Source organism: Mus musculus, chromosome 1 (assembly GCF_000001635.26).
Source record: "Mus musculus strain C57BL/6J chromosome 1, GRCm38.p6 C57BL/6J".
Taxonomy (NCBI): domain Eukaryota; kingdom Metazoa; phylum Chordata; class Mammalia; order Rodentia; family Muridae; genus Mus; species Mus musculus.
The window spans coordinates 161,151,515-161,173,688 of record NC_000067.6 but is presented as its reverse complement, the minus strand read 5'-3'; the positions used below and the strand labels follow the sequence as shown (position 1 = coordinate 161,173,688).

The window sequence follows — 22,174 nt, the reverse complement described above, 5'->3', positions numbered from 1 at the left end:
TTCATCACAACCTCATCTTCTGTTAAAGCCATAACAGAGTTGCTTCACGATTTTGAACAAAGCCAGCAGAAGGAACCGTTGATAGCCTCAGGGAACTGAGAGGCCGGCGTGTGCTTTGCCCAAATCCTGTCTTCTGATGGTAGACTATACTATGTGACTGAGAGAGACATGTGAGGCAGGTGAGTTCTTCGTAATTGGCCATCTCCCAGTATGCTGATTTGGTCAAGAGTGGACATTAGACCTAAGAAAGGTGTATCAAACCGTTCCTTATGCTGGGAAAAAGAGATGTGGCAGTTGTGTTGCATCAGGATGCAACAGTGATGGCCTCCCTAGAACACGCAGAAACCATCGCTCCAGCCACATGGAAAATGCCCAAATATCTGAAAGTCCCAGGGCTTCTTCAATGAGCGCCATTTTAAATGTTTCTGATTTCCTAACAGATACTCCCATGGTCTGTTCCTGGTTTTATCTTTTCCCGGAAGTCATTTCTTGATTAATAATAACCTGTGTCATCTACAAAGGCTGGGAAATGAAGAGATACTTCAATTTCTAACTAGTGGCACATTTATGTTTCTTCCCATTTTTACTTGAAAGCTGTTGTGTTCCCTTCTCCAGCTCAGTTCCTTTCTTCCTTTCACAGCTCAGAAAAGGCTAGGCGACCCTGGGGCAAAGCTGGGACATAATCACTGAATCACTGGGTTTATTACTTAAACATTATGGAATACTTCCTGGGACCGCCTAACAAGACCGCCTTTCTCTCTAGCTTGCAGGGACACTTCCTTCCTCCCACTAGTAACCTCTTAGAGGATCTGAAATGAAAGACTTCTGCTCGGCTGTACCTGAGGCTGGCAGCCATGTTACTCATGTTCCCCGCTAGACCCTCACAGCTTTGACCCACCAGCCAGTTACAGGACAAAGCCACATATTCTGAGCTCTGTTGTGCCACTTCATATTTCTGAGTTCTAACATGCGTATGTTATATTTTTTGTGTAAAAATAAATACAAAACTGTGCCCCTTAAGACAAGAACTTTATCTCAGAAGTTAGTGATTTTGGTAAGCAGAGAAAGTGTGTCTCCATTCCACATAGCTTCAAACAGGGGCTCGATTGGAGACTCCATTTCCAAGATGTCTCCTTCATGATCTGGGCAATGGCTGGATGAACAGAGCACAGTCAGAGCTGCAGGCTTGAGCCTCAGTTCCTTTCCTTGTTTGTCTCCCCACAGACTGGCTTCTAGGGCAGTATCTTAAGAGACTGAGGCAGAAGCCAAATCAACCTCTTATAACCTAGCATTGGAAAAGACATGGAACCATTGTCAACTATAGTCATGGGCTCCCTGGATTCAAGAGAGACCAGAAACTTGCATTGCTACATTAGAAATGATGGGACCACACAGTAAGAGGAGGAGTGTCTGTAATGGGAGATTAGGTTTGCCTGTACAACATATTAGATGAACATATTAGATGAACACTAGAGTAACTGTGAGCCTTTTACAATACTTTTTTCCCAAACATAAACAGTGTACTTTATTAAAAACAAAACTGTAACACAATAACTTAGGAATGACAAATCAAATAACATAACAAGATACAGACAAAACTAATGAAGAGACATTGCTTCAGCTCACACTAGTGATCTCCTTAAACTGGAAAAGCTGCTAGTCTAGTGGTTCTGGCCTGATCTGCACAATACATGAGTGCAGAATTGGTGCAAAACAAAACAAAAACCTTTGTGTGAAGCCACCTTCAAATAATTGAATGACATCTCTCTAGGACCAGGGCTGGAGCAGAAATGGTTAAAGTGCTATCAGTGTTAAGAACTACAGGTCTAAAGTAATATTAAAAAATGTCCTCAAAACAAAATCAGTAAACTGACCAGATCATTTCTTTCATCTCAGAAAAGGGAGGAGGGTCGGGCAGCTGCTTCCTACTGTTCTCTATCCATTGTTTGGCTAGATTCGTTGCCTGTACTGTTTTAATAAACAGCAAATAGCGAAAGGTAAAACAAGCTACCCAAAAGGAAGTTCTCACTAGTTTAAATTTACACTCTTGTAAAACAAGGTTAGCTTTCAGAAACAATCTCACATTTTAACTTTGCATCGATACTCGTCTCCTATTTGTTCCACCAAGGGGATCCAATAAGATGTACTAGCAAGAATTTATTAGCCTCAGCTGTATAAACGTATTCATTCCATGCACCACAAATAAGCTTTGTGGTGCAAAGGAACATTTGACAGAACAAGTTCAGAAGACCTGAGTGTTTCCTCTGAAACTGTCAAAACCTCCTTTTCCAATATAAGCATCTTCAAAGTCAAGAGCGTGAACAAAACTTTTTTTCATTAAAAATGCAGACACAAAGTATTTTGCCTGCAGCTGTACCACACCCTGGACAGCTCTCCATTAGGAGATTCAGTAGTTATTTATCCCAAACCCCTTCCTCATTTTTCAGGTTTGAAAAACGGATCATGTCAAGTATGGAAAAGAACTTTTCCTTTAGGTCTCCTCAAATTCAGTGATCCCATTTCTTCAGATCCTTCTGTCAGGACTCCACGTCAATCTCAACTCCTTCATTCTTGTCCTCAAACTGTCAGGCTGTTTGCACTCACATCTTCAAGAGCTGCCAGATCAATAGGCGGCAGAGGGCTCCTCCAATACTGGAATGTATTATACTGCCCAAACTCTTCCTTCTGGCTGTGCACCCGTCTGCTGCTACCTGCGCTCTCTACCCTGTCGCCGCCTCCCGCCGCCCGGCTGACCCGGTGTTCCTCCTGCTCGCCAGGAGGTGGCTCTCGGGCTCCAGGTTGCACCCTGCAGCTCCTGTATGCGGTCCCCGCCGCCGCGTCGCTTGTGGAGCGCAGACGCAGGCTCCGCCCTGGTCCCCCGCGTCCCCCTGGCGCTTGAGGGGCCGAGCCGGTGGGACCCAGAGCGGCGGCTCCTCGGGGAAGTCGCTGGGCAGGAGCCGCTTCCAAGGCACGCGGAACGTGAGCGGCTCAGCCGCACGCCGCTTGGCCATGGGCCAGGGATGGGGCTCGCGCGGGCGGAGATTCGAACCTGTGCCCTTTTACAATGTTTAATGTTAAAACATCAGTTTGACATCTAGAGCGTGAAAAGTTAGACACTAGGTCAGTTCTGGCATATGATAAAAGTTCTATCATACGAGGCATAAAATGAGAAAACGTGTAACATAAAATTCTGTAATGAAGCTTCATTTATTCGGATCATACTGTCACCACGTAGCCCTACTTTTTGGAGTTAAAATGTCTTTTGTTACATGACAGTGATAACAGGCAGCAGTTGCTATTTTAATGTTACATTAATACCATACCTTTATATTTTTACATTTTTATGACCAATGAAACACAAAACCTAAAGAACTACCAACTAGAACTGATCATAACATTAAATTGCCTCCCTTTCAAATACTGTGGAGGCGTTCCTGAACTGTTAAGTGTGTGCTTTTTAAAAAGTCATTAGTCTATGCAAGGTCAGAAAGCACCATGCAGCTAATGAAATCACATCAAACTCACAGCATAAGGGCATCTAAATCTCCTATTGATCTACGTATAAGTCAGTGCAACAATAGGTAATAATTGATATCATCTCTAGCAAAACAGAAGTTATACATACACAGATTTAAGTAAGTATTCAGACCCCACATCAAAGGAGTCTCTGAAATAAGATACAAGGATGCCATGGGGCCACCAGGTCCATGACATTCAGAACTACACAGTTGGGAGCGGGCAGACAGAGAGCCACAATGTTTGCTGTGCGTATGGCTTGTCTGTGGTACACTGACATAGGCAAGGCATAAGCTAAGGTTGGGAGCATTTCTATAATGGTAATCCAACTTCGTAAATGAATGAAGAGGGAGTGAGTTCTGAGTACAAGGTAGGACTAAGCAATTCTAGGTACTGAGAGTAAGGTAGTACTAAGTGCGTCAATTCAACTTCTATTCCCCGACTTACTATTTTACAAGCTCTTTAGGTATGAGGAAGGCCCCCAACAAAAAAGAGGCCTCCTTTCATAAAGGATGTCAACAAAATTGTTGAAAATAAAGGATTTTCAACAAAAATGTCTTCCTTTCATAAAGATCTATATTCATTCACATGGAGAGAGAAGCATGTGAGTAAATTATACAGGACACCGAATGAGGCTAAGTTACACAGGACACAGAATGAGGCTTCTGGCGCTGTAAATGTCCCCAAGAAGGAAAGGTTGGATCTTTGTAATATTGAAGATGGGGATAGTCATAGGGTGGAGAACCACCATTGTCCGACCAAGAATCCTAATGGAATCCTGAGAGGATCTGACAATGAGGGTCAAGAAGAGGAGAAGCCGATGGGGCATTCATTAGAAAAGGAGACTATGAGAAAGTTGGTATAAAGGTCCCAATTCAAGGAACTGTACAAATACTGTGCTAGCAAGTGTATCAAAGGCTATAAAACATCTGAGGACAAAGAGTGTGAGGCAAAGAGGGAGAGAGAAACTGTTCTAGCAGATGGTTTAAAATGCTTGTCTCACCTGGGACTAAAAGTACGTTTAAAGCCTCCCCTCCTAGTTACGAGGAGCAGAGACCTCGAGACCACTGCTGTGTTCATGATCAAGGCTCAGAAAACGTGGCTTAGAATAAAAATGACAACACCACCCATCCCCCAATGGCACCAAGGCTCTTCCTAATGATCTCAGTGCTCATGTGCACCAAGTGTCTTGAAAGATTGTCCTAAAAGGACCAAGCACAGAGCTCTGCCTACCACGAGCAGCAAATACTCTGGGTGCCGCAGAGACGGGCTAGTGTTCGGGTTTCTGCTGAATGGCAATCGCTCCTATAGAGAAAAGATCTCAGAAGTGGAAACTTGGGGAAACATTTTAAAACAAGATGACCTCAATAGCATGACCAAGAGAACATCACCTGACAAGTATGACTGAATGGCTCCCCTGTTTTCTTTCTCCTCTAAAGTGAAAAATAGTTTGCATAGCAAGACAATGAGGAGAAAGTGATAAAATGATTCTCCTATTTTAAGTATACATGTTCTATTTTCTATAAAAAACTTCCCCCAGAAAGTTGGAAAGTAATAGGAAGTTCGCGGTCCTGCTTGATTTTACTACCAAGAGTACTTTCTGAGGACCCTTTCTGTCGCCATGGCCTTTAAAACACAGGCAATGTAAGGGAGACCGGTGGGACTCAGCACAGTGGCAGTTACCGTGTACTGCCAAACCCTGAGAGGGGAAACCACAGATTTGTGGGCTTTCCTCAGAAACTATATCCCACCTTCCGGGTGAATTTTAATTCAGACAGCTAAAACCAGAGGACCCCACCTCTCGGGGAGGGGGGACTTCAATTCTTAGTATTTGCTTTTTGAAAGAGAGGGAACACCTGCTTTTCTTTTACAAATGGCTTCATGCATCTTTTAAAAATAGAATCCCCTAGTCAAGTGGAAATTTCTTGCCTCAGTTAAACAGAAAACTATTAGCTTCTCTGTGTGCTTGTATGCTTGGAGGACTCAGTAGAACTGAGCTTGGAGGACTCAGTAGAACTGAGCTTGGAGGACTAAGGAGGACTGAACTTGGAGGACTCAGGAGGACTGAGCTTGGAGGACTCAGGAGGACTGAGCTTGGAGGACTCAGGAGGAGCCCAGCTTGGAGGACTCAGGAGGAGCCCAGCTTGGAGGACTCAGGAGGAGCCCAGCTTGGAGGACTCAGGAGGAGCCCAGCTTGGAGGAGCAGAGGCCCAGCCCCTGAGCCAGGTGTGAGTCTTCTGAACAGTCTAACACAAAGCCAGGTAACTGAATTTGTACCCAGACATTTCTGCAAAACCCTGGATCTATTTCTTGAACTTGGCAGGAACGAGGAACAGGTTTGTCGTATTTAATACTGAAATGTAATGTAGCCTTCTACACCATGTGGCATCTGTAAAAGGCACATCCTTGACTTCTCTGGTGACCACGGCTTAGGTTATCGATTTGGCACTCTTCACTTGGCCTGAAAGAAGCAGATTTTTAAATGACATTTAATTAGCTTGAGATATGAAACACAATATAGCCAGTTTTTCAAACAATGGGCATAGAATACAACAGTATATCCTGGCCCGAATCAGCCATTAATTAAGCCCTGACAGCCTCTGACTTTCCTATAGTATGCAAAGCCAAGAGGATACACTTCCTACATGCTCGATTCTCCTGGTACGTATGGACCACTGCAAAGAGGACTCCCATTAAGATGCTGAACCTCTCCTGTCTTCATTTCTTTGATGTGAAGTTAAGGATCATTTCAGAGGTGTCAACCAGAGCCAGCATAGCATCTTATGATATGAAGAAGCCTAGAAGGCTGGAATGTAAGGGACCTGAGGAGAGAGGCAATTCCTCTGCAGAGGTGAGGCGGAGTGAGTGAGGGCTACTGGGACAGCTCAGTGGTGGGGATGGGATGGGTGGGAATGGACTATCTGATCAGTATTAAAGTCTAATCATCTCGCTTCTGGACTGCAGGGCTTGACTTGGACTACTTTGCTCTCCCTCCAAACCATTTCAGACAGAAAGCCAGGCTGTTCTCCCCGGCTTAAGCCCACTTCTCTACCGCCTTAAAGGTTTGTTTCTTTGTGTGTCTGAGACAGGGTCTTGCTATGCAACCCGGGCTAGCCTCAAACTCACGATCCTCTTGCTACAGCCTTCCAAGTTCTTGGATTATAGGCACACAACACCAAACACCTTGCGTAGGTGTGTGGGTGGAGGGCTGGGTACAGGTAAACCTGAATGTGCTGCGCATGCGAATCCACATGCCTTTGGAAGATGGAGGACGACCTCAAGTGTCCTGCTTCAGGACATGCCCACCAGTGTTTTCTGAGACACTCTCTCATTGGCCTGGGCTTGCTGATGTAACAAGGCTGGCCTGCCAGTTAGCCCCAGGTGCTAACTGTGCCAGTCTCCTCCACCACCACCCCAACACTGGAATTACAAGCATAGGGCATCTCCCTCATCAACATTAGTGGCTTCTAGGGATCAAACTCAGGTCCTCAAGTTTGTGAGGCAAGCATTTTACTGACTGAGCTCTCTCCAGACCTAAAAGCTCTGTAATGGTGTCCCACTGCCCATAAAGTAAAGCTTAAAGCCGTCAGACTATTTTTCAGTAGCTTTAATAAAAATGATCACAAGCTAACTTTGCAGCCTTGTTTCCTACCCTGCCTTAACAGGAAAACTACAGTCAGCAAAACGGGAGCCCTTCACTTCCTCCATTCGTCCCTCATTTGGACCTCTCACCAGTAGCCTGTGCTTTCACTCTGAAATGCTCAAGCTCTACCCTGGCTTCATGGTGACAATCCCACCCCACCCCCTTCATGCTCTCTCTTTTTTCCTTTGAGCCTCTCTAAACTTAGTTTACTTTTTTTGGTTATATATGCTTTATTCATAATCTACATGAGGAGCTGCCTGAGGTTGCCCCTCAAGGTACCCAGGAGGGTGCAACCTATCTCATCAGTAGACATTAGTTACATAGATGACAAGGGTTGGCCTCTCATACTACCTATATTAGCCTAATTGTCTCAGCCTCTTAGGGCCCCTCTTGACTAACATAAAAAGTGTAGGTAATAAATAACACACACACACACAAAGTGAAGTTGAACCCCATGCCACACCATATACAAAAAAAGTAGCACAAACGATATCACAGGACAAAAATGTAAGAGCAAAAGCTATAAAACCCAGTGAAAATATAGGCTACATCAAGGTAACCTTCAGTTAGGCAATGTATCTCTACTGCCAGTATTATCTTCATCTCAGCAATGACACTGACAGTTAACCAAAGATCTAGCCAAGAAAATGAAGGGAGATTCATGCAAACAGACAGTGCCATCTCAGACACATAGATTAGTAGCCAAAAAAAGGACTGCAAAGCTGTCTGCAAAATAATGGGCTCTGTTACCTCACAACACCACACACACTACTCTAAGTGGACAGAGTATCGTTGGCTTAGTGCTATGGCAAAGCTGCTCATTAACTGAGCCATGACACAGACAAGTGTCACCCACATTTGTGTAGGGGCTGGAGGTTAGAATTATTTTTTTTAAGATTTACTTATTATATGTAAGTACACTGTGGCTGTCTTCAGACACTCCAGAAGAGGGCGTCAGCCTTCATTACAGATGGTTGTGAGCCACCATGTGGTTGCTGGGAATTGAACTCAGGCCCTTCAGAAGAGACCATGTCTTAAATGCTCAAAGAGACTTCATGGAAATTTCCAGACTTTTCCAGAAACCTACTTCGATAGGCTAGAATAATGAAGATAAAGGGTCAAGTTGGCTAACTGCTGTCGTCTGCTAGGGTGTTCCTTGAGCAAGCAAATGGCTCTAACTGGAATTATTCCCACACTATGAATGAAGGAAGAAATTAGCCTTCCGTGGGAAGCACATCCAAATTGCAGCTACACATAAGAGTGGTGTTACAGCCGGGCGTGGTGGCGCACACCTTTAATCCCAGCACTCGGGAGGCAGAGGCAGGCGGATTTCTGAGTTCGAGGCCAGCCTGGTCTACAAAGTGAGCTCCAGGACAGCCAGGGCTATACAGAGAAACCCTGTCTCGAAAAACCAAAAAACCCAAAAAAAAAAAAAAAAAAAAACCCAAAAAAAAAAAAAAAAGAGTGGTGTTACAATTCTAATCTCCAGGCTGGAGAGATGGCTCAGTGGGTAAGAGCACCCAACTGTTCTTCCGAAGGTCCGGAGTTCAAATCCCAGCAACCACAGGGTAGCTCACAACCATCCATAACGAGATCTGATGCCCTCTTCTGGAGTGTTTGAAGACAGCTACAGTGTACTTACATATAATAAATAAATAAATCTTAAAAAGAAAAAAAACATCAATAAAGGCTTGGAGAAATTGGGATCTTCTGATTCACTGATGAAAATGGAAGATGGAAAACAGCTTTAGCAGTTTCTCAGAAGGCTAGACACAGAGTTACCTACTACACAGCAATCCCTCTCCTGTTTACATATCACAGAAAAAATGCAAGCACACAGCCATATGCATGACTGTTCATATCAGCACTGTGCATACCAGCCCAAGAGTGAAAACAAAGATGTACTCTGGCTGATGAATGGATTAAACTTGTATCCATACAATGGAATGTTATCCATCCGTATTAAGTGGCAATACATACTCCAGAATAAAAGAACAAAATAAGCATCATACCAAGGGATAGAACCCAGTCACAAAGGGCAATGTGTACGTTATGATTTTATTTGTGAAGAGCTCAGTGCAGCCAGAGCCAAGCCAGGCAGGATATCTCACATCTGTAATCCTAGTAAACTCAACAGGCTGAAGCAGGAGGATCACAGCAAATCTGAGGCCAGCTTGGCCTACATAACAAGCCCCACCCAGTCCATATAGGACTACATACCAAGACCTGACTCAAACCAACCAACCAACCAACCTGTAAGGATAGAAAGTAAAGTAATGATTGCCAGGGCTTGGGAGAGGGGGAGTAGAAAGTACCTGTTGATAAGTGTAAGGTCTCTTTATGAGGCAGCAAAATGACCTAAAATTAGAAATGTTGACAATTATACAACTTTGTGCATGTGCTGAAACACACTGATTGGAGCCTTTAAGGGATAAATTTCATGCAAATAGTATGACAGTAAATAAGGCTGCCATTTTGAAAATCTTAGGTATAACTGCCCATGAGATTATGATGTGTGCACTTCTGGTCTCAGGATATTATTTCCACAGTAGTTTTCCCCAACCAAAACCAAAATTATAATACTGAAAATCTTTTCCAGACTCTTCAACCCTGTCTCGCAGACGTATATCTTTTCCTGGGTGACAATCTCTGGTCAAAATCAATGGCATAAAAGCCAGGCAAGGTGGTACCTGTAATCCATGTATTCAGAGGAACTGGAGCCACGTAGCAAGAAGCAATTTCAAAACACCTCAAAGGCAGGCAGGCCCGGGAGATTACTCAGAAGCTAAGAGGACTGGATGCCCTTGCACAGGGCCTGGGATCAGTGCTCAGCACACATGATGCCTCCCAGCCATCTGTAATTCCTGTTCTGAGGACTCTGACACCCTCTGAGTTCTCAGGGCGTCTGGCATGCATGAGGGTGAACATACGTGCATGCAGGAAAAAACGCTCATAAAATAAAATAAATAAACCCTTAAAAAGAAATTACATCTCTTATGAAAAGAATTCAGTTATTATTTGTGAAGTGAAGATAGTTAAAAATCATAGTGTATCAGAAAAACAACAACAACAACAACACTGAACTAAACTATTATATTTCCTGACATTCGAGCACAAAACTTACGTGGTGTAGACATTTTTGCTAGGATGGGGGAGACGATATCTTCCAATTGTTGTTTCTGCTCAAAAATCTCACTAATGGAAGCCTCTGGATGGCTTTCCAACCACTCGTTTTTCAGACGGCACGCATTGAGGATGGTGCTCTGGGGACAGAGATTGTGAATTTACTTCCACTTCTTGATTGAAAAATAAGACTGTAGAATCTCTAGGCTCAGAAGGAAAGCTTAGTGGCTAAAGGTGCTCTCATCAAAGCTGACAACCTGAGCTTGATACCTGGAGCCCACAGGGTGTAAGGGGAGAACACGTTCACCCAAGCTGTCCTCTGACCTCAACACATGTGAATGCCAAGACAGTCACACGTGCATATGCGCACGCGCGCGCGCACACACACACACACACACACAAACACACAATAAGTAAATGTCACTTTGTTTTTACAAACTGGCGTGTCTCTAAGGCTTCACTATCCAACAGAAGCTCGTCCCACACAGTAACCCTTAGGTGCATTTAGCTCTCAAGTACTTGGAGTCTGGCTAATGTGACTGAAGAACTAAATTTTAAATTATATTTAATTTTAGATAACTAAGTTTGAAATCGCATACGGCTTCTGGCTACTGAACTATTTAACAGTGGTAGAAGAAGAGGTCATGAGACTCACCATTGAGACTTGAGAAGCCTTAAACCAGTCTATCCTTCCTCCCTGATTCTCTGTTTTTATTGAGCCCTCTTGATGAGAGAAGTGTTTGCACTTTGGAGAGGTGGCTCAGCAGTTAAGAGCACTTGCTGTTCTTGTAGAGAACTCACTGTTTAGTTCCTAGAACTCACAAGGCAGTTCACAACCATCTGTTAACTTCCAGGAGATCCTATGTCCTCTTCTGGCCTCTACAGGTACTGCACACACATGGTACACACACACACACACACACACACACACGTTGACACTCATGCACACACAATAAAAACAAATAAAGCTTTAGAAAAATGGTGGATTGTATGAGCTACAGGAGACTCGATAAGAATGGTATTTTCTTCCTCTTAATTGTGTCCAGAGGAGGAAATTCCAAAAAGCAATCCCCATCTGATCACACACTGGCAGCACATTCCTGATGTCTGCTTAAAGATAGTTCTCATATGTGCCTTATACAGACAGACAGAATGTGTCAACCAAAAACTTTTTAAAGAAGAAAAGAAAAATATGTTTGGTAAGGTTTATAATAATGAACCCAAATTAACAACCTGCTTTCCATAGTGCTGAGTAATACTCCATAGATACAGATGTATGTCAAAAAAAAAAAAAAAAAAAAAAAAAAAACAGATTTATGGACCTGTCCACGAGATACCAGGAGAGGGAAAACCCAAGTAAATAATAATAGTAACTGATACAGTAGGCACCCATTTTTATAGTAAAAAGATCTCCCTGGCAAACCTGTATCTGTATTTATAAAAGTAAAAGGGGAAAGATGATGAAATCTTAGTACTGTTATCAGAACTCCAAGTCTAATAAGACCAAAAGTGAAAGGGGTGTTAAGTTTGTTCTAGATGTTTTAATTTTCTTCTAATTAATGGTGTGTGCCTATTACATTTTTAAATGATATTTAAAGGCTTTTCTAGAATCAGGTGACAAGGCACCCATTCCTTCATCGTGAGAATCCTGAAAACTGCAGGTCCAACAGCTCTAGTGCCTGCTCTAATTGAATGCCTTCTGTATTTTTTTTCACAAGAAATTTTGTAAAGTCCTATATGAAGATACTAGGCCAATGTGTACCTTACTGAGATTTGCTGGTGCCCTTTAAGCAGCAGCTAACTGTATTTCATCAAATAACATCAGAATAAATTCTCAGGGATCCTACCCAGCAACACAGAGAAAAATTTAAAGTCAACCCATTTATCTAATACCTGGAACATATGTAGTTTTTAAACACAGGGTCATTTTATATAGCCCTGGCTGGACTGGTTCTCAGCATATAGTCAAACTTGCCTAGAACTAAAGGTAATCTTCCTGACTCAGCTTCCCAAGTGCTGGAACACAGGCATATGCCACTATGTCCAGCTTAATGGGCACAATTTTAATGTATATATTCAATCAATTTTTTTTAACTTTACAATTTTTTAAACTTTTCATTATGGAAGATTTGTACATGTAATTTATAGATATGCATATATGCTAAAGTATACTATGCATATTTATGTAGTATACTAAAATATATCATGTATGTTTTAAGGTGTGAAGCAAAATAGAGAGTCGAATATCAGAGGAGTACAATACTCCAACAGAAGAATAGAAAGTTAACAGCTGACCCCGCCTCCTCTCTCAGAACCTGCCCTAGAGACAGGTCCATGCCCCATGTTGCTCTCGTTGTAGTTTTACTGCTAAAATCGGCGTCTGACAATGTGCTTTGGGAGGGCTGGCTTTATAACAATCTTTGCAGGCTTGGGTTTTGTTTGTTTTTCCAAATTTTTCACTCCACACAATTCTTACATTCAACTACGTGGCCGGGTGTGATATTTTGAACAGCAACATCATTTACTTTTTATCATTTCCTTTCTTTTCAGAAGCTTACTGAAGAAGGGAGGGGGAAGGAAAGAAAGGAGAAAGGAGAACCATCGACCTCTGAATGTCGGGACAGGAAACCATCACAGCACAGTACCTTGTCTTCCTTGAAGAGTTTCCCCGGTCCCTTTTCTGGGTCAGTAATGATGAGGGAGGACTTTGTAATAATTTTTTTCAGAATCAGCCTTGCATCTGAAAGGACAGGACAGAAAAACACAAAATAAGACAAAAAGGGCAAGCCCATTGGCTTGTGGAGCTCATCACGCAGCCAGAACTTGACAAGGTTTGTGTAGAAGGTTCCCTGTCCATGTCTGAGGATCTCAGATAATCAGCACTCGGGTGTGGTTCCACTTCCTCCCCCCAGGGTATCCAGGCACCACTCCACACTGGCCTGGAGCGGCTGGGGCCTGCAGCATCCCAAATGAGAGTGGGGGGTGGGGTGGGGTGGGAAGAAGGCCTTCTCCAAGGATCATTTGCATGGAGAGGCATTACAGGAGTCCCAGGCACTTGCTGGGCAGATTCTTAATGGGGAAAGAGGAAGGTGACCTTGTAGGTTTGCCAAGGACGACATGGCCTTCCTCAGGTAGAGGATGGTGGGGTCAGACTCCCCAGACAAGGTCAGGCAGAGAAGGGGAAAAGCTCTGCTGGAACAGGGAGTCCTCCGTTTTGTGCTGAGCTCAGAGAGGCTGTCTGGACATGGTAGACTGCAACCTTAAAATAGCCGGGTTTCCCAACACTCGGGACACATCACTTCAGCACGCTTAGTGTACTCCTAGGATTGTGATAGGATTTTTGAAGACGCAGAGAAATATAAAGCAAACCAGCGGATCCCATCAACCACATCTGTCAAAAGGTTCACTCTGGAGAAGAGAGTAACCACAGAGAAAGAGCTCCAGGAGGCAGAGTGTCACGTGCTTTTCTTTTCTTGAGCTTTCAGACACACATGCTTACACATACAGCCCAGAAGATCTGCTTAAAAGTGCACTTTGCAGAGAAATAAAAACCTGAAATAAATGGAAGGGCTTACCGGATTCTTAGAACAACTGAATGCTGGAAATTGTGGATTGGTCCCAAATTACATTAGACATGATAAAGCACTTTCCTTTAATGTATCCCTTTCCTTTCCCATTTCACTACAGACAGCAAGAAAAAGATCAACTAGACCTTCAACACTTTGCTTGGAGATGTCATGTAAGTATCCAAGTTTTCTGCCAGAGTCTGCTTTTTGGATGGCAGGGTCCAAAACAGCCAATCTTTCCGTTGGCCCATTCCAAGACACCACTACCTTTGGGGGTTTGCTTTGTTTAGGTTTTTTTTTTTTTCCATTGCGGTTTCATTATTATGACTGCATACCTACTGTTAAACACACTCTGGCCAAATAGCAAATAGTTCATTTTCAAGAAACCTGGGTGATTAGCTGGGTACACCTGTTCATCCCAGTGCATTTTTTTAATGATGTCACTGAAATCACCTGAGTCACTATGACTGACGATGTAACAATGGCCATCTTTGTGTATTTTGCTGGCTATGAGGGGCTGACTGGCAGGACTATCTGAAAGGCTTTGACAGGAGTGCCTCTTTAGTGATTGAGGCATCTTTTGCTCTGTCTGACCAATTTTTTAGCACAAGATTTTCTTCTCAGTTAAGACAAAAAAAAAAAAAAAAAAAAAAGATGTCTACCCAAAGACTGTCTGTGCTTTCTCCCCTTCTGCTCTTCTGCTTCTTCAGAGAGACTTTCTCCATTTGTGACGGGACAACGTGGACAAAGGTCGGATGGGAGATTTTTCCAGAGGAAGTGCACTACCTGAAAGTTAAGGCCCCCCCATCCAGCTGCCTACCTTATCCTCTGGACACACTCTGCTGCAATTTTGCTAACATGGACCTCTTACAGAGCGCCTTACACCTCACTTACATCTTAGTACAAGCTCTCTGCTTAATCCTGTTTGCTTTATCTGTGCATTACCTATGGATGAAATGGACAAGACACCAAAAAAAGGTGAATTTGTGATGCAAATAGGATTTATAGAATCTCAAAGAGTGGATAGCCCAAGGTTATCCAGATCCTTAAAGCTGTCCATCTCCCCTGCTCCCCACCCACCTCACCACCATTACCTAGCAGGACAGGACGTGGGCATGGCTAAGAATGCCACAGAGGAATGTTTAGTCACACGGTCCTTAAAATCATCTCAACTCCTACTTCAAGTTACAAAGCACAATAAAACATTAAGATGCAGTAGGCAGGCTTATAGGAGTGAGGTAAATTAAGTGCTCTTCTCAGCTTTCCCATAAAATGATCTGAAACAAGGGGTTTCCTAGAGAACCTGTGAGTCTACCAAAGAGAGCTCACTACAAAAGGTAGCGTGAGCTTTCCAAGCAGGCTGTAAACTGATTTTAGATGTTAGGACTTGGTGGGAAACAGGGCACTTAATTCCAAATTTTGCCAATAGACAGTGCTATAATTTGAGACAATTAAGAACTGCTAGCCGGGCAGTGGTGGCGCACACCTTTAATCCCAGCACTTGGTAGGCAGAGACAGGTGGATTTCTGAGTTCGAGGCCAGCCTGGTCTACAAAGTGAGTTCCAGGACAGCCAGGGCTACACAGAGAAACCCTGTCTCAAGAAACCAAAAAAAAAAAAAAAAAAAAAAACCAACAACAAAAAAGAACTCCACTAAACACGTGAGCAAACACATCTCCTTGACCATCAGATATATAGATGTTTTCTTGTTTGTTTTTTTTAATATGTACTTATTATACAGTGATGTTGCTTAGTAAGAGAATTTTTTTTTTCATTTATTTATTTATTTACTTATTCATTCATGCATTTGGTTCTGGGACTCAAACCCAGGGCCTCCTACATAGTAGGCAAGTTCTTTGCAACTCACTGAGCTCTACCCCCAACCGCTAACTTCAGTCTTAAGGGCCCATTTTGTGCTCCCGGTATGGCTGAGAGCTTTTATTCAGTTAACCTGCCAGGAACCATAGACTTAAAGAAAATTAACTTCCCCTTCCCCTGAAGTGGTCAACTGTGCAAAACTACTCCTTTTAGGGGTAAAGGCTTATGAACCCCTTCCCTCTCCATGCTAACAGAAAACTGACTGGATCTTGTACAGTCCGTGTACAGACGATCACAAGTGCTGTTAAGTTCATGAGTGGTTCACTGGGTTCACAGCTCAGGAGGACCAGGGCGGCACTCTCTAATACTGTGAGAGCTAGCCAGCAGGGAAGACATCTGTCCATCCTGACTGAATTTCTCCACATCCTAAAGGAAAACATGTTGTTTACACCCTAGCTTCTCTTGGCAAAATGCTCTCTAACCTTAGACAATGCTAACCAATGTTTGGCCGTGATGACGGTGATCCAGTCTAGTCTTGTGTTGTAAATTAAAGAGCATCTCTTCTGTACTTGAGCCATCTATAGTAACCTCCCTCTTTTTTGCATAAATATGTGATGTGTACATCTTAGTGGTGTTTGGCTCCAGAATGTAAGCGTAATCATTTGTTTTGCTCTTTCAGCTGAAAAAGCAAGCTTCCTTAGAGAAACACGCTAATGGCCTAGACCTGAGCCCATCCATCCATGACATTGAACAAATCCTCTGCAGACTACTGGCCACAACATCAATGATGACCAAGTTCCTGAAGCACGTGTCTCACCACTCTTCTGTCAAGAAAGCTAAGCAACAACGTAAATTAAGGAAGAAGAAGAGTAAGGGAGAAGAGGAGCAGAAGATCACTGCTATCCCTAAGCTCGTGCAAATGTAGCTTGGTCAAGTGCGGAGAGGACAAAAGCTCGTGCAAATGTAGCTTGGTCAAGTGCGGAGTATAAAAGAAATCTATTGCAGGGACTGTCTGAGGACACAAAGGTTTCTTTGGGGGCTTGCTTTTTTTTTTTTTTTTTTTTTTGCCACAATCATTACAGAAAAATTCTCAGACGAGCTCTGGGTTTCCGCTCAACTGAAAACGAATCCACTCTTTCTAACGTGGCTCCCAGAATAAACTGAGAACACCTTAACTGGAACTTCAGGGTGTAATCTAGTGGTAATTATAGCAACCGCATTTTTTTTTCAATCTGACCACATAACAGGTAGTCGCCGTGTGCTTTGTACTGTATCGTTTAGTTTTCACAAGTCTCAAGAGGAAGGAGCTATTATTGGCCCCTTTTGTCAGAAAAGGAAACCAGGGTACAAATAATTGAAGTCCTCTGCTCAAGCTTATATAGTATTCAAACCCAGGCATCCTCCAGAGACCCTGTGCTTACCCTTCCTTCCTTACGGAAGCGCTGGCATGGGTTCCAGTGAGAGGATCTTGTCACTGTTCCCTCACACGTTCCTTTCATTCTCAGACTTAATGTTTTCCTTGTGCTCTTTGCTCTGCTACTGTGTATTCAAATGCTGTTCATTGTGCAAGGCCCAGGTGAACCCCAATAAGCTTTCGTCCTTTCTCTGACTATCCCAGGGCATGAACTGCTTTCCTGCCAATTATTACCTTCACCCTTTCTCTTAATAGTCACATCTTTCTGATACTGTTGGATAATTACCAACTGGTTTCTAGATGCTTGCTTCTCCTTAAAAAAAATGTCCAGAAGGAAGAAACAACCATTGCTGGATGCCATGCCTACAATAATATTAGCATGGTCAGTAGTGGGCATTCCATAAAAGCCTGCTAAGCACAGCAATGAGCAGATAGCCATACAAAATGGTTTAATTTTAAATTCTATAAGCACACACAGCAAGTTACTCAGTTACATATTCCTAAAGTCTCCTCAGGCTATATTCTACAGATCTGGGGAACGAGAGCAAAATGTCAAGGTAGCACATATGTTTCTCGAAATACAATATTCATAAAAGACATAAAAACTTTTAAGTGTTCATTCACCTCAATGAACTTTCATAAACAAAGTACCCATGCAACCAGCAGCCAAACTGAGAGAAAAATGACGGGGCTCAGAAGTCCTGCCATGCTATCGGGTAATTATGATTCAGGCTATTAATACCTTAGGTTAATTTCTCCTAGGAAAATATTTTTAATTTTCAATAACAAATTTTCTTTCTGGGGGATCAAATATATTGCTGAAATATAGTAATATTTAAACATGTAAGGAATAGTGTACTTTGCTTGGGTCTTTCAGAAAACAACCTTGAACATATGTTGTATGTAGAGTCCGATGGAAATTTGTTGCTTAAATTGTTAGAAATTGGTAAATCAACGAGATACATATATATATACACATACAGAGAGAGAAAGAGAAAGAGAGGGAGGGAGGGAGAGAGAATTACAATGAAGAGGAATGTTTTATGGTCAATAGCAAAGTAAAAGAGAAAAGAAAAAATGAAGGCAATCTTTATATACTATTGACAATAGAAAATACATCATCTAGCTGGAAGGCAGAAATGTCACTCCTATCATTCCATGGCCTCAATCATCTTCATACCATGTGTGTTCCTTACCTGCCCAGTCCAGAAAATTAACACATTCAACCTGAGAATAACGAGCAGCAACATCCCGAGCTTTCTCTCCCCGGAAGTTCAAAGCCTCTATGTCAACATCCAGTTCCACCAGGGCCTTCAAAGTTTCCAGACGGCCCCAGGCTGCAGCGCAGTGTAAGAGCGTGTACCCTGACAAAGAGTAAAAATGGCCAGGTCAAACTGCCTTGGGGTGGCTTGACAGGAGTTTTAAAATGCACTTGAAACTTTGATGCTCAGTCTTTCCCAAGGCTAGGAATATGTGTTCCAATACTCTGTCATGATGATGAACGGCAATAATGGGCAACAGCTCCCAGGCACCTGTAACCACAGGAATAAACTGCTCTCTCCTTTACAGCATTGCTAAGCTGTGATGAGCAGGCAAGCTATGTTAAGTGTATGCTTCCACTTACAGTACTTTATAATGGGTCTACGAGGTCACCTCTTCATCATAAGTCAAGGTACATCTGTATGTTATTCCAGACTCTCTTATGCAGCAGATCAGAAACACTATCAAGTACTGAATGATTACCAAGAGCCAGGCACTCAGTGTTCTACCTAGTAAACTCATTAAATTTTGCAAACCTTCTAGCATCAGAGTTATTATAATCCTCATCTTACAGGAAAGGAAACTCTCAGAGATGCTAAGAAACTTGGCTCAAGGAACCAGTAATGATGGATGCAAGATACCAACCAACATGGGCAGCCTGACTCCTGAGCCCCTCCACATCTGCTAAGTATGACAGCAAGCTGCACTTTGGAACAATCAGTCTATGATTTAAAAGAATTTTCATCAAACTCTAATTACCAGCCCTTTATTGTTAACACAGTTTTCAAAATCACTATAGCTGTGTATGCTTTTGTTTGGAAATTAATCTTTTGATTTAAAGCTGAAGTATGACTTACCACATTAGAAAGTCATTTCTTAGATTCCTGAGATGTAAATGTAGAGGTGGAAACATGCATTGTCAAGAGTTTTTCACACTGAGTTTTAGAAAAATCAAAGATCATTGTTTTATTGTTTGGAGATGCCTCTGTTAAACTGGGGAGCCAGGGCCAAGGGCACAGCCCTCTTTCATAGCTCTTGCCAAATGTACGAGGTCCTGGGTTCAAGAAAGCAATTAAAAATGATCTAAAGTGGGGTTTCAACACCAAAGATTCTAGCAGCCCTTACCAGAACACCTTAAGAGTGGGACTCATCGTGTGCCTTCCACAAGTCCCATACCTTGCCCAAGGCACAATCAGGAAGTTCCTCACATTGGAAACATGCATAGAGAGGGTGACCTGGGGGTTCTCACCTGACTCATATCCAGTGTCTACCTAGCTCACACTTGTCTTAAGAACGCAACCTTGCTTTCTCAATGCTTCCAGGAAAACTCTGGCTTTAGGTAGTCTCTGGGCTGTCAACTAGAAGTTGCAGATTCAAGACACCTATACATTAACTGGGAAAGGATTAAACTTCTAGATCCTGGCTGAGGGAAAGTGTGAGTGTTTGGGGAGCCCCCCTCACATTCGCCATTACAAGATGGCGCTGACATCCTGTGTTCTAAGTAGTAAACAAATAATCTGCGCATGTGCCAGGGTAGTTCTCCACTCCATGTGCTCTGCCTTCCCCATGATGACAACTCGGCCGATGGGCTGCAGCCAATCAGGGAGCGACACGTCCTAGGTGGAGGATAATTCTCCTTAAAAGGGACGGGGTTTTGCCATTCTCTCTCTTGCTCCTGAAGAAGTAAGCAATAAAGCTTTTGCCGCAGAATATTCCGGTTGTCCTGAGCGTGTTCTTTCCGGTGGGAACAAAAGCTCGGGCAATATGAGTGGGTCCTTTGCTCCCAGGTCACTCAAAGGAGAAAAAGTGTGACAACTAGTAACATGTACAAGAAAATAGATTGTAACTTTAAATTTCTGGCAAATTCCCAAATGGCCCAAAAACAGTGAAAAAGCACATGCACTCACGCTCACACATGTGCACTCGCGCGCGCGCGCGCGCACACACACACACACACACACACACACACCACCGCTGGCAGAGGTGATGTGCTAAATTCTTATCTCTAACCACAAGCCTGGGCCATTTGGATTAGATCTGGTATCAAGGGTGACTGAGACATGCTTTTGGTATGAGAAATTTCAAGAAATGCTGAATCAATATAAATTACAATTAATTTCATACACTCCTAAGAATTATAGGTACTTATATAGCTCCCTTAAACATCCAGAGAGACAAAAAGAACTGAGTAAGAATTTCTGTGTTGAAACTATTATGCCAGGACTTTATGTGTCCTTCATTTAATTATTACAATAGCCCTAGGAGGAAGGTATTAGCCTCATTACAGTGTATAACAGAAAGTGAAGGTCAGCGAGTCCAAGCCTTTCCCAAGGTCACACTGGTTGTATGTAGCCAAAGTAAGATTAAAATCTGGATATGTTACAGAGACAAAGTTCAGAGCAGAGACTGAATGGATGACCTTCCAGAGACTTCCCCACCTGGGGATCCATCCCATAAACAACCACCAAACTCAGACACTATTGCAGATGCCAACAAGATTTTGCTGACAGGAGCCTGATATAGCTGTCTCCTGTGAGGCTCTGCCAGTGCCTGACTAATACAGAGTGGATGCTCACAGTCATCCACTGGATGAAGCACAGGGTCCCCAATAAAGGAGCTAGAGAAAGTGCCCAAGGAGCTAAAGGGGTTTGCAGCCCTATAGGACAAACAACAATATGAACTAACCAGTATCCCCAGAGCTCCCTGGAGCTAAACCACTAATCAAAGAAAACACATGGTGGGACTCTAGCTGCATAGATAGCAGAGGATGGCCTAGTCCATCATCAATGGGAGGAGAGGCCCTTGGTCCTGTGACGGTTCTATGCACCAGTATGGGGGAATGCCAGGGCCAGGAAGTGGGAGTGGGTGGGTTGGGGAGTAGGGGTAAGGGGAGAGAGCATAGGGGATTTTCAGAGAGGAAACTAGGAGAGGGGATAACATTTGAAATGTAAATAAATAAAATATCTAATTTTAAAAACCTGGATATGTTTCTATAAGAGTTTATGAAGAAAAGAAATACCCATGTGCTAATCTCTGGCTGAGCTAGGAAAAAAAGAAGACACAAGACATCTCTACTTGCCCTAAAAACCTCTTAGCTCCCTACCCACCTTAGTGCCACAGACCTGGGCCTACCTGAGATCATCGTGACCAGAAGGGATAATACAATGTTAATAAAGAGCCAGGCGTGGTGGCGAACACCTTTAATCCCAGCACTTGGGAGGCAGAGGCAGGTGGATTTCTGAGTTTGAGGCCAGCCTGGTCTACAGAGTTCCAAGACAACCAGTTAATAAAGAATCCAAGGTGATCTGGTCTATATCGTGAGTTTCAGAACAGCCAGAGCTACATAGATCTTACCTATAAATAAATAGATAAATAAATAAATAAATAAATAAGTTTCAAAAATAAAATGTTGACTGAAAGCCATTCAGTAATTTTAAAACCTATAATTTTTGATAGCCTTTTAAAAGATTTATTATATTCCCATCTCCCTAAATCATGAATTTCTTTCAAATGATCTTCCTACATGTATTATCATGCTCACATTTTGCTTGCTTAAAAAAATTTTTTTGGAGACAGTTCTCACATAGTCCAGGCTGGCCCCAACTCCTTGAGTAGCCTAGCCAATGACCTTGAACTTCGGATCCCCTTGCCTTTCCCAACTTGGTACTGTAATTATAGGCGTGTAGTACCACACCTGCCTTAGGCAGCGCTGGGGCTCAAACCCAGGGCCTTGTACAAGTTGTACCAACTGAGCTACATCCCAACCCCTGCTTACTTAATCTTTCAGCAGAGGGAACTACACTAAACTAGTCTTTTCTAACATTATAACCAACCT

The 22,174-nt window shown here is 42.9% G+C and overlaps 2 protein-coding genes and 1 pseudogene across 12 annotated transcripts in view; 1 reads left to right on the top strand and 2 right to left on the bottom strand.

The window, feature by feature from the left end:
• Nucleotides 1,507-3,039, bottom strand: Gm51252 (predicted gene, 51252; annotated as a pseudogene).
• Nucleotides 3,179-22,174, bottom strand: part of Ankrd45 (ankyrin repeat domain 45) — a 28,064-nt gene continuing 9,068 nt past the window's right edge. For 7 of the 11 annotated variants that reach the window (XM_030243188.1, XM_030243189.1, XM_030243190.1 and 4 more), the window contains 4 exons: nucleotides 18,276-18,443; nucleotides 12,928-13,022; nucleotides 10,284-10,422; nucleotides 3,179-5,977 (listed from right to left, as the gene is read on the bottom strand). In XM_030243188.1, the coding sequence (XP_030099048.1) occupies nucleotides 5,946-5,977; nucleotides 10,284-10,422; nucleotides 12,928-13,022; nucleotides 18,276-18,443 (434 nt within the window). In that variant the 3' untranslated portion in view covers nucleotides 3,179-5,945. Of the gene's footprint in view, nucleotides 5,978-9,474; nucleotides 9,518-10,283; nucleotides 10,423-12,927; nucleotides 13,023-18,275; nucleotides 18,444-22,174 lie in introns of all 11 variants that reach the window. The other 4 variants (XM_030243192.1, XM_017312486.2, NM_001368766.1 and 1 more) reach the window with 2 other exon arrangements.
• On the top strand, nucleotides 14,375-16,846 carry Tex50 (testis expressed 50). Its single transcript, NM_001195189.1, has 2 exons — nucleotides 14,375-14,826; nucleotides 16,345-16,846. Exons 1-2 carry the CDS (start codon nucleotides 14,503-14,505, stop codon nucleotides 16,588-16,590), a joined length of 570 nt encoding a protein of 189 aa, NP_001182118.1. The 5' UTR covers nucleotides 14,375-14,502; the 3' UTR covers nucleotides 16,591-16,846.

Bases quoted from the DNA above. Each gene is read 5' to 3' on its own strand.
- Tex50 (NM_001195189.1), top strand. From the start codon at position 14,503: ATGTCTACCCAAAGACTGTCTGTGCTTTCTCCCCTTCTGCTCTTCTGC. The intron at 14,827-16,344 runs GTGAATTTGTGA...TTGCTCTTTCAG, and splicing joins GGACAAGACACCAAAAAAAG to CTGAAAAAGCAAGCTTCCTT.